Genomic DNA, 12434 nt, shown 5'->3' with positions numbered 1-12434 from the left:
GGTCCGGGGTGCTCTTCCATCCAGAAAAGTTCAATCAAACGTTATTTATATAGCACATTTCATACATAACGTGCAACTCAATGTGCCTCACAGACAGGGCCGTGTTAATGTCAAAATGCGACCTAGGCAACGGACAGTTTTCGGGCCCCCCCCCAGCGCACATGCGCGCGCGCGAAATTTTGCGGTTATTTCGCGGATTGTGGCCGTTTTTGGTCGTTTCTTTGTTACTTTATTTCGGTTTTAGGGTTAGGGTTAGGGTTAGGTTAGGCTTATGTTATTTAATTAAAAAAAAAACATTTTTTTTAATTTATTTTTTATTTTATTTTTTATGGGTGCATTTTTCGCCCCCCCCCCCCCCCCCCCCCGACAAGACATAGGCATGTGCCTACATTGCCTGTGCGTAAACACGGCCCTGCTCACAGAATAGAAAGATTAAAAAGAAGTAAAAAGAGAGGAAATTAAAAAACGATATTAGAATACATTATACCTATCTTTGAAAATGAATTGTAAGAAATGCTAAAAGCAATGCAAAGAATCTACTGTACATCGGCAAAAAAAAACATGCTAAAATAGTGTGTTTCTTTTAAATATCCATGGATTCAGAGACCTGTGGATTCAAGGATCCTGCCGTGCACATACATTAAAAAAGCATTGCCGATAAGTGGTGCATTTCCATTTATTGATTCAAAAAACAGTAAAAGGATCTTAATAACGGTTCTAAAACTAACAGTCAACCAATGCATATTTGCTGCTTGTCACTTCAGTAATTCTCCTATTGTTATATTTTGGTAACTTGTTGTTACCCGGCAATGTGTTTAGTAGTTTTTTTGCCATAAACTCGAGTGTATAAATATGTACTTTAAGTACATAAATATACAGTATGACGGAACCCATATTAGCAAACATGCCATACTGCACTGGATTGCAGATATTTTAACGTCTCACAGACGGTAGGCATTTGAACCATACAGTATAGAAAGAAATATTGCTGATGGTCCAAGTAATAACTTGGACCAACTATCTGCCAGCTACCATACCTTCCAAATAAGTACCTCATCCAATGAATAATCTATAATTTACCACTTATCCCTAGCATTGACCAAATTTGATAAGGGGCTCTCTCATACAGGAAGCATGATTATTTCTAAGATTACATCAGGAAGGCCAGGGCAGAATAATAGGAAGAGAGTTTCTCTTCTCTCTCTCTCTTCCCTTCCCTCTGGCTCTAATGAATCCCGCTCCAAACGCTTCCAGCAATGATCACTGATGTCAGAGTTTTGGCAGCAAACTCCCTTTCGGTTCAAATCGATAACAAATGTTCCATCTCTTCTCTATACTGTACCTATCTATCCGTTTCCATAGTGGCTCCTTTTTCTTAAGTGGGGTGAATAGTGCTTCTTTCTTTTCTTTTTTCTTTTTTCTTCTCGTCTTGCTGGACAGATTTGTCATTAAATATTTCCCCCATTCTCCTTGCTGAGGGCACTGAAATGGTAACCATCTGTCGGCACAGGATGACGGGTGCTCCTTAGAGCTTGTTCCCGTGCTTGCTGTTGTTATTGTTTAAACTTCCATGCTGGAATTAGAAAAGACCCCATTAGGCCTAGGTTGAATTGAGGTCAAATGGTGGAAAAGCTCGCTACGCCACCGGCTCACTTGGATTCCCGTGGGCTTCCCAGCACCGCTGAACTGAGAGAGCGTTTGGATCCAAGCATAACAGCCAGCCAGTTCTGCATGTTACTTGGTCGATCTGAAGTGTATTTTGCAGTCAGTGATAAATGAAAGCGTTTCTGCTTCTACAGTATATATATGCATGATCAGTCTGCGCGTGTGCGCGCACACGCACACACACACACACACACACACACACACACACACACACACACACACACACACACACACACACACACACACACACACACACACACACACACACACACACACACACGACACGACGTGGAAAGACTAAAGATTCAAATACACCAAACCGATGGTTGGCTGAAATCAGCTCAGCAGTTCTGAGCTTTGGGGGTATAGCGTTTGGTGTGTGCATGTCTTTGACTTTGACTGTTGTGGAAAGTTGGAGGCACCCTAAAGAATGGAGGCATTTTACAACCAACTAAGACCCTTGATGCTGTGAGCCCCAGTGTTGTCAGCTGACTGTCAGCTTGGTCTATTTGGGCCATTAGACATAGAAATGGGCAGTGATGGAAGAAGTACTCCAATTATTTTACTTAAGTAAAAGTATCAATACCCTATTGTAGAAATTGTCTGTCACAAGTACATGTTCGGTATTCAAAATTCACTTGGGTAAAAGTACAAAAGTATTGGCATCAAAATGTACTCAAAGTACCAAAAGTAAAAGTACTCATTATGCAGAACGTCCCATTTCACAAGTTTTTTTTTAAAACAAAAAAAAATGATCATCAACATTATCATGTACTGGACTGTTTCCTAACTGTAATGATTTCCATTGTCTGCATTGTTTACTTTGTCCCCTGTTTACTTTGACTCCTCTGGTAGATGTGGAGAGTAAGACACTCCAAGGGGTGAAAGGTGAACTTTCCCTGGATAATTCGGGCCAGTACCACCTGGAGAACACAACCTTGGACTACCAGAAACTTTCTGAAAAGGAGGTCCTGAGGATCGCCGGTCCGCTCGGAGCCGACTTCACTGTCAAAGTAAGAGCTACTAACTTAGTGTGCATGGGTGCAGCATTAACCAATGGCTTCCTGGTTTTGGGGATGTCATTATAGGTGAAAATTGAAAAAAACAAGCTTGTAAATTGGATATTTATGAAATATTGTTTAATTCTTTGTGTTTAAGTGGCTTAGTGGTTAAATGTCTTGCAGAGATAACCCCACGTTGAGACCTCAGACTGACTGGATAACACACTCTTGCCGCTCTATCCCTGCCACTGTCTGTACTCCTGCGCCCGGCCGCCGGCAGATTGTTGTGTGTAACTTCGACAACAATAGACGGCAACCACTCGCTTTGCATAAAGACCACTAGAGCCTCAACTACGTCATCAGACACAGCATAAACAGCACACAAATTAGAGTACAGTAGGCGAAGATGTATGAGCCACCAAAGCAAACATATTATTAGTTTCGCAGAAGTGCCAGTGGAAGCTCTGCTGTTAAATCTGAAGGAGAAATCACCACTGGAATAGAGAGAAGAGGAGCCTAAATATAGTGATGTGTTTTTTTTTAATGCAATGTTGCAATTCCAGCTCCAATGTAGGCATTTAGCAGACGCTCTTATACAAGATCAGAGTAATTGGCATGAACCCTAGTCAACAAACGACAGGGTAAATGGTGATGTAAATTGAGTGCAAAGGAAAACAATTTAGTGCTTCAAAGTAACTAGGATACCAAGCAAACATAAAACCTAGCATCTGTCTAAACAACATACCAAATAACATTCTTAACATTTGTGATCACAAACAAGATATGTTTTGTGAGTTTTTCTTACTTTCATTAGAGTAAACCGGATTTTCTCTGATCTGCTACGTGGCCGCCCACGACCTTCGTGTGTCCCCTCACTTTGCACCCCATGTTCATGGAGAAGTCATGCCAGGGACAAATTAATCAATACAAAATGCCTGCCACAACCATCAGCTACAGCTACATGCAGCCTATAATACAGATGACTTTCCCCCAAATCAGCAATAAGATTCAATGCCGGTGTAGGGGTAGTACCTAAAGCCTAATTTATGCTAGTGTGACACGTCGCAGACAAAAATTATGTCAACTCAACAGTTTGGACACGTTTGTGGTTCGGAGCAGTGATTGGATAGTTGCTGTGGTAATGATGGTAGTTTACTACTACAGTAAGTTACTTATGAACGAAGATGTATCGTTGCCAGATTTGCGGAACATAAACCTAAGCTGGGCTTGGTGTCTTGTTGCTATAGTTACAAGTTACAACACACACTGGCGCTGGACTATATGTCAAATATATTGCGACAAAAAAGACGTCAGTAAAAGTAGTCAGTTTACCTTAACTGGCCTCAAATGCTGAATGTGTTAGCTTAAGCCTGAGTTATACTTGGCTGCGTTTTGTGTTTCACAACGGAAATAGCCGATCTACAAGCACACAACACGCCACATTGTTGTGAGCTTGTACTTTGGCTATATATTGGTGCACTACTAAGGATAAATCAGGCGAGAAACTGTTAAAGCCTTGGTGGCAGGTTTTATATATAGTTATAAGTTATAAGTAGTATAAGTTATTTTCCTTCGGTTGTATAAGTTCATCAAATTTTGAAAAGGCATCATAATATTTGCCAGTCCAATAACAAGCCAGCTGTTTCATGTTGGCTTGAGGTCATGGCGCGGTTTGGTTCTTTGTAACTGATCCCAACTCCGCTCTACTGGATAGAACCAGGGTGACATCATTTGTTGACATTTTACTTTTGTTTTTCCAATGCAAAAGTTAAAACAGTAGTTTTTGCTATGTGAAGTCATGAAAATGGAGTGCCTCGGCCAAATCAGCACAGGATCAGATTGTTGTTTCCCTGAACCTGCGATGAACTCCCCCTGTGTCACGTAGAGTTCAGGGGGATTTCATCTTCTCTGTTTAGGTTTAAAACTATAGGGGCATGTGCACGCCACCCATAGCGTCCCTATTCTGGGGCATACATTCGTTGAAAATAAGACATCATCAAGCTGAGCTTATGGGTCAGCTATTTTCGGTGAAGATATTTGGTGTAGGGGAAAAAAGGGGTGGCTACTATAGACCCCTGGGGACCCCGGTCAACAAAGTATATAGGGTTTAAGTGGTTAAAACTCGGACTCAAATAACGTCTTGTTTAACTCGCCTCATAGAGGGGGCCTGCACGTTATTTGAGGCTGTGTGTCTGACCTTCTTAGCTCCAAAACCAGTGGTTGTTTTTGGCTTAATAAGGTGTCTGTTATGACACGAGTGATTTCATGTCTTTGGCTGTTACGGTTGCAGTGATATAGTTCATTGGCGTAAATGCCCCTTGATGACACTTTCCTATGAGTGATGGTTGACAGACTTTGGAATGTCAGGCCTTGGACTATGTGAAGAATCAGAGGGCTCCTTTTTCGTTTTCAGCCTAAATTATCTTTTTTAAAGCTGAATATTATTATTAGCACAGTGGAGAGAGACATGAAAAGCGGGTGTAGAGAGATGAGTTGACATGCCTTAAAGGTCTTAAGCCAAATTTAAAACCAAGATGTCTGTGCTAAAAGCAACTAATTGCATAGGATAGATTTTGTCTTTTATTTACTTCCAATATTTCTCTGTCACACTGTATAAATTCAGACAAGCTTGTTCCAATGGAACAAACATAACTCATTTCAGGCCCAAGTTGTGTCTGTTTATGGAATCATGGAAAGCTCCGCTTTCTCGCTCCTCTCTGCTTCACCAAATCCTTTGCTTTCACCCCCTTTTCTTTTTGCTACATGGCAGCTACAAGTACCAGGGCAAAAGGTGGACAGAGGTCCTGTGGCTAATCATGCACTTAATTTCAGCGATCCAGCAGTCCCCCAGTGGAATGATTCTGATGTAGTCCAGCCAACGTGTCTCTCTCCAGTCAATTGTTGCACTCGCTAATTACAATGCTTCTGTGGAAAAAGTCCATGTGTCAATAACTACAGTTTAAGATCATTCTTATGTCAAACAGCCATTAGCCATGACGATAACTGGCCGTTACACTTAAATGCATGCACATACACTGCAGACATTTACACACAAATATGACTATTCAGTATGCGCGCGCGTGCCCCACGCACGCACGCACGCACGCGCGCACACACACACACACACACACACACACACACACACACACACACACACACACACACACACACACACACACACACACACACACACAAATATGTAGGGCCAGTGAATGGACATTAGAAATTATACAGGCCGTGGACTGGAAAATGCCAGTAACAACACTCACCCTCTCCTAAACACAGGAGTCAGGACAGCACAATAAATAGGAATGCAGGAGACGGAAATCTGAGAAGCTGTAAATGCATAATTTTCTAATCTGTTACGAGGCAGACAGCCAATTCATATCGCAGCCCAGGAATAGCCTGGGCAAATGGAAAACCTTATTAAATGGTTGCCAGACAGTCTTTCCACTGTAAACAAATGAATTTGAATGAGTGCATGAGGGGTTTGATTTATAAGACTTGCAGGTATAATCTGTCTTTGTGTATTTCTTCAATATGGTGGATGGATGAGGCTAGAAGTAAATTATTTAGCATATGCCTTCGATGTGTCTTTCTTTGGTAGATCAATAAAGCACAAATTCAAGATAAATAGTGTCTACTACTGAACATATTTTCACTGACAAGTGGAAATACTGGGCAAACCATTTTGCAGCAAGCTGTCACCCAATGCCTGTGAAATATCATGAGAGAGAAAGTTTAAGATTTCCCATCCAAGTATCTTCGTAGTCAAGTGTGCTGGCTCTCTGCGTACATCACCCAAAGTGATACAAGGTTGAATTCCACTTCTGTCAATTATTTGTGTGCTGTTTCTCCAGCTGTCTGATTTTCCTTTGTGATAAAGGGGAAAACTAAACGAACACCTCAGAACCAATTCCAGTGTCTCTCAGTTAAATACTGTATGGGCACTATAGGTGTGTCAGTGAACGTTCAGTGTCAGCCCTTTTCTTCCCATTCTCTTGTCTCTACTGATTCGAGTCCAGGGAACTAAATGTGGCGAAGCAGCAAGCTCTTGTACAGACTGTCTTTCTTGTTTTTACCCTGCACCAGCTCCAAAATGGATGTGTGTAACCTTTTTGTGAACCAGTAACTATAATGAGAATAGTGTCATGGGTTCCATCCGGGCCTAACCAGAGACATAAACGAGGTGTGTTTCCAAAGCATGTCTTTGTTTTAAATTGAAGGACAAGAGCTTTCATAGTAACATTTCAAGGTGATAGTGGTGAGGTTCATGCACATACTATGCATGGGAGGTAATATCCTCAACCCAATATCCATTATTTATCCTCATGTGTCACACTATTTAGCAAACATATGCCATTCAATAAATGTCATTCAGTAACAGTAATTCAAACATTAACTCTTCAGGTGCAGTACGCCAGTGGAGCGGACAGTGTTGTCCAGTTCATCTTCTACCAGCCCATTGTACACCGCTGGAGAGAGACTGACTTCTTCCCTTGCTCTGTCACCTGTGGTGGAGGTACACAATAGAGGCTATGCTAATGCTATTAATGGAATTGACCCTATTCACTTTAGCCTGGCTCCAGCCCCTGAATCGCTAGCCACGGCCATTAAAAAAAAATGTTCAGAATAATGGAGTGAAACAAAATGGAAATTCAGGCTGAGTGTCAGGGTATATTCACTTTGCTTTAAGAGCAAAATGGCTGCCATGTGAATATGGTCAATAGACCATCTGGCGGATATAATGCAGTGTTGTCAGCTAAGTAATGTCCTCCATTCGGTGATCAGTGGTCATGCTTTCATAATTCATATTATCCCAAATCAGTCATGCTGGATGATGAATTATTGTGGTTTCCACCAGTAATGCTGAATCAGCTGTATGTTAACCAGTGCTCTTGCCCTAAACAGATCTTTATTGTGATTTAGCTCTGAATGTTGTGCCATTTCATTGGTTCTGGTCTGACTGTGTGACGTGACGTCTCATTGGCGGTAGGGTACCAGCTGACATCAGCAGAGTGCTTTGACCTGCGGACGGGCAGGGTCGTTGTGGATCAGTACTGCCACTACTACCCTGAGAATGTCAAGCCTAAACCCAAACTCCAGGAGTGCAACATGGACCACTGCCTCGCCAGGTTAGAGAACAGACGTCTTTGTCAAAATTCTGACTTGGACTGACACAGAATGTTGCCACTGTAATTATTATCATGCTGATCCAAGGGAGTTAGAGAGAGGTCTGTGCTATTGCTCCAAATTTCCACTTACCGAGTGCCATTTTCTTATGCTTTCCCCAGCATGTATCTGAATTCTGAGCTAATGATACACTTAGCTCTGCTCCCAAGAGCAATGGTTTGGGGAAAATACATATTTTCTATCTTTTGAGTTGTTGACAGTTACGGAAGGAATGGCCTGGTAATGACAGTCCTATAGTTGGGCGACAGACATTACAGTATTGTGTTACAATACATACATTTGGTTCCACTGTATAACATTCAATAAAGGACTTGTATAAGGTCCAACTTCCATTGTATGTGTACGTATGTGATTTTCTTATCAACCATTAGTCGAGACCTTGCTGATATATTCTGGGCAGGTATGCATAGTTTCATACTGTGTTGCTCTCACAGGAGAGGATTTAATTAAACTACAGACATTACTCATTGGAGGTCGCACAGTGTTCTGGCTGTAGCACGAGGCATGGTCTTGAATCTTAATTTCCTTTATCGCATCTGTGTTTTTTAGTGATGGCTACAAGCAAATCATGCCATATGACCTCTATCACCCCCTGCCTCGGTATGTATTGCTAATTACCATGAGATGAAGTCAGTGATACATGCTCACCACACACATACACACGCACACACACACACACACACACACACACACACACACACACACACGCACACACACGCACACGCACGCACACACTCACACTCACACTCACACACACACACACACACACGCAGACTCACACACACACCACACGCCGCACATATTCAGGCAGCTACCATTCCTCTATAGCATACTGTATTAGTACACGGTCAATTATCAAATATTCAGTCAGTCATTTGGCCCTTGAACTCTGACCTTACCCTGTCAGATGGGAGAGCAGTCCCTGGACGGCCTGTTCCACGTCTTGCGGCGGGGGGATCCAGAGTCGCTCAGTGTCCTGTGTGGAGGAAGACATGCAGGGTGTCATCACCCCCACAGAGGAATGGAAGTGTCTCTACTCACCTAAGACGGCCATCATGCAGCCGTGCAACACCTATGACTGCCCCACGTGGCTGGCACAGGAATGGTCTCCTGTATGTTACCTTCTCTTTCAGTTTTTGCTTTGTTTTAATTGGAACATTTACAGCAGTTTTCATGTTCCCTGTTGGGTATTCTTTGAGCCACATGTCGAACTCAAAATTGAAATCCACGTTATACGTTAATGGTAAGTAATAGTGTGCTGTAAATCACATAGATACTGTGTCCAAAATCATTCACTCATTCACTACTCCCTACTTTTATAGAGGGAGTTATACATAGAGGACTAGTGAAGTTCACTATAGAGAACTATATAGTGAACTCCAGGAGAGATGTTGATGACTTTTGTTTTTCTGCAATGCCCCCCCCCCCACTGCTGACCCCTACTGGCTGGTCTTAGGGAGGGTGTAGACGAAAACGCGTCTCCTCCGACTTCTTTTCACCTTACCGGGAGGGTGTAACGCATGTGAAGGAACATGCTATTCCTCTCAGTTCCACACGCCGCTAATAATGGATATGGCCACGTACTCTGACAAGGCTACAACGGTTACAACAGGTACAGCGGTTGTTGCATAACCAGAGGAGCATGCGAACAGGCATCGTTCCAAACAGGCATCAGCCTAGTATTGAAAATTGTGAAAATCTTTGAAACTTTTTGAAGTTTTTTTGCCTTTAATTACAGACCCAAAAAAGGAATGCCAAGTGGTTAAGCCCGGAGTGTGAAACAAAAATATACAGTCTCTGAACATTTTGACCTGTAATTCCACTGGTGTTTTCCTTTTTAATCCGCAAGTGCCGTTCTCAACATAACAGCAACACTTGTAACCACTAAAGTAAACGTGTGTTAAAACAGAGCCATCCCATATGATTACCACCAGTAGCCTCTCTTTTACCGCTCACCCGTGTCCTGTCTGGCCCAGCCGCCATCCAAAACTCACAAAGCTTTAATTAAAAACTAAAAGTCAACAGTGCACATTCTGAGCCCTCGTCTCGCCGCGTGCCCCAAACACGTGCACACGCACACACGCACGCGCACGCACGGACGCACGCACGCACGCGCGCACAAAGGTTATCAAGATGGTTTCAGCTGGAAGCATGATTCAACACCACCTGTGGAGTTGGCTAGCTCACTGTCTTGCAGGAAAGCCGGCACCCGATTGGCTGCTCTCCACCGACATACCATAGACATACCAGAGAGATGTCACATAGATGTCCCCCATGACTTCATCAGTGTTTGAAGGTTCCCTCCCCTAGATCAGACACAAGCAGAGGCTTTAGGGAGTCAACTATGTTGATTGGCTATTTTCGCCGAATAGGGACACTGTGGATAAGCATGAAGACAAAGTCCTGTCACTGAAGATACATTATTTAGTATGATCCTATCCAGCCCACTGAACTTGAACATAATAACAAAATAGAGGATGTTGCTCTCAGCCTTTTAACTTGGGGACACACCTGAAAAAGGTTAATGCAACAGCCCCTGTCTTCATCTCTAAAAATAAAGAACTGAACTGTTTTCGTGAACTTGCACATTATGCAACATCAGCTATAACCCCCTAACCACTGCCATATTTTCTTTCCTCTCCCCACTAGTGCACAGTGACCTGTGGCCAGGGCTTACGCTACAGGGTGGTGCTGTGTATCGACCACAGGGGTCTTCACGCGGGGGGCTGCAACCCCACTACCAAGCCCCATATTAAAGAGGAGTGCCTGGTCACTGTGCCCTGCTACAAGCCCATAGGTACTGTAGGCTGGTGTTAACACATGGCACTTTGTGGTTGCTTTTATTCTATGTACCTTACAGTTTTGTTTCTGTATCCATTTCTGTATTTAGTATTGAATGGTCGTATACTGTAAGAATGTTATTCTATGTGTTTGCACCACACGCTACCCGATGAACTGGCCTCATACGTATATGAGACTGGTTTATTCCAAAGATTCCATAATACGGTTATGTTTTCTATACTGAGGGATTTTAATCATTACCAGAGCAATGAATTGATCCGACAAATATTATAATGGCTGCGCTTCATCAATTTTATCATTCGACCAATGAAACCACAGAAGAAAACCACATGGTTGATGTTGACCAATGATCTCAGAAGAAGACCAGTGCAACCATTCTTAATATTTTTTTTGGGGGGATAAATTACTCTGACATGATTAACCACTTCAACATCATATATGTTGTTGACTGGAGTCCCTTCAGGGTCCGTACTTGGTCCCCATATTTTCCCCCTACACCAAATCTTTTCGCTGAAAGTATCTACAAGCTCACAGTGTGTTGTATTGCGAGCTAGTAGATCAGCTATTTTTTCCGAATGTTTGCCTATTTTTGCCAATTGTTCTCCTATTATGACATGCCTAGTCAGCCTAGAATAGGGACGATAAGGTTAAAATGCCTCTGTGTAGAAAACTATGGAATGAAGAGGAACACCATTAGCCTAATTCAATGGATAACCATGGCTTTATGGAGAGTGCCGTGTGGGGTCATGCTGTGAATTTTGGCAGGATCTGACCAAGATTGTTGAAATACATTCATAGACAAGGCTACACTGAGCTTTACAGAACTGCAGCAGCTGCACAGAGCCATGTCTCACTTGTGTTCTATGCAGTTAACATTTCTCCTTCTTTACCACACAATGAGGCAACCTTAGCTTCTCACCTTTTGTCCTTGTATCAAATCTCTGATAATGTCAAACGAAATGATGACAGTATACACAGTACTTTCATACCTCACACAGAACTGGTCAATTTTGAACCCCTTCTGAATACACTTAATGCAAAATCAATACACTCAACAAGCAGGGCTTCAGTATTTCACTGTGAGATGTCAATGTCTACCTGCTCTTTTTTTTATTGTTACAGAGAAGCTCCCAGTGGAGGCAAAGCCGGTGTGGCATAAACAGGCAATAGAACTGGAGGAAGAGATCACTGCAACCGAGGAGCCGACGTGAGTACTGATCTTGGACCCTACCAGCACACACACACACGCACGCACACGCATGCACATGCGCACGCACACGCACACGCACACGCACACACACACACACACACACACACACACACACACACACACACACACACACACACACACACACACACACACACACACACACACACACACTACTATCTTTGTGGGGACATCAAAACCAATTTTGAAGAAATTTGAAGAAGGCCTCGAGCATACAATACCAGTCAGGACAGTTATAGTTACAGACTTCAACGCAAATTGCCGTTGTTAGGCAGTGCTACAGTATGTCACTTAATGGCCACATCATTCACTGTTGGCTTCCACGTATTCGTGCCTGTTACTTATTATTTGGAATAGGGGTTACACCACGGGACATTTTGTCCCCCACCCCCCACTTTCAGTCCAATCTGGCCCATGGGATGATGATTTTGAGAATAATTGTTCAAAACATTTTTATTTAGTAGGCAGCTGCCAGATGCCGTGACACCACTCTGAGCCTGGCCGTTCTCACCACTTTCTCTGTCCCTGTACTGCTGTGTCAGCAC

At 42.9% G+C, this 12434-nt stretch overlaps 1 protein-coding gene across 3 annotated transcripts in view; it reads left to right on the top strand.

Moving 5' to 3' along the window:
• LOC311034863 (ADAMTS-like protein 1) overlaps positions 1-12434 on the top strand; it is a 141637-nt gene that overhangs the window by 105184 nt on the left and 24019 nt on the right. For all 3 annotated transcript variants that reach the window (XM_084042888.1, XM_084042887.1, XM_084042889.1), the window contains 7 exons: positions 2521-2678; positions 7077-7188; positions 7663-7801; positions 8409-8459; positions 8767-8971; positions 10509-10656; positions 11784-11868. In XM_084042888.1, the coding sequence (XP_083899014.1) occupies positions 2521-2678; positions 7077-7188; positions 7663-7801; positions 8409-8459; positions 8767-8971; positions 10509-10656; positions 11784-11868 (898 nt within the window). The remainder of the gene's footprint in view (positions 1-2520; positions 2679-7076; positions 7189-7662; positions 7802-8408; positions 8460-8766; positions 8972-10508; positions 10657-11783; positions 11869-12434) is intronic.

Source organism: Gymnoscopelus microlampas (assembly GCF_963454915.1).
Source record: "Gymnoscopelus microlampas genome assembly, chromosome: 19".
Classification (NCBI taxonomy): Eukaryota; Metazoa; Chordata; class Actinopteri; order Myctophiformes; family Myctophidae; genus Gymnoscopelus; species Gymnoscopelus microlampas.
This window is presented reverse-complemented; position numbering and strand designations above follow the sequence as displayed.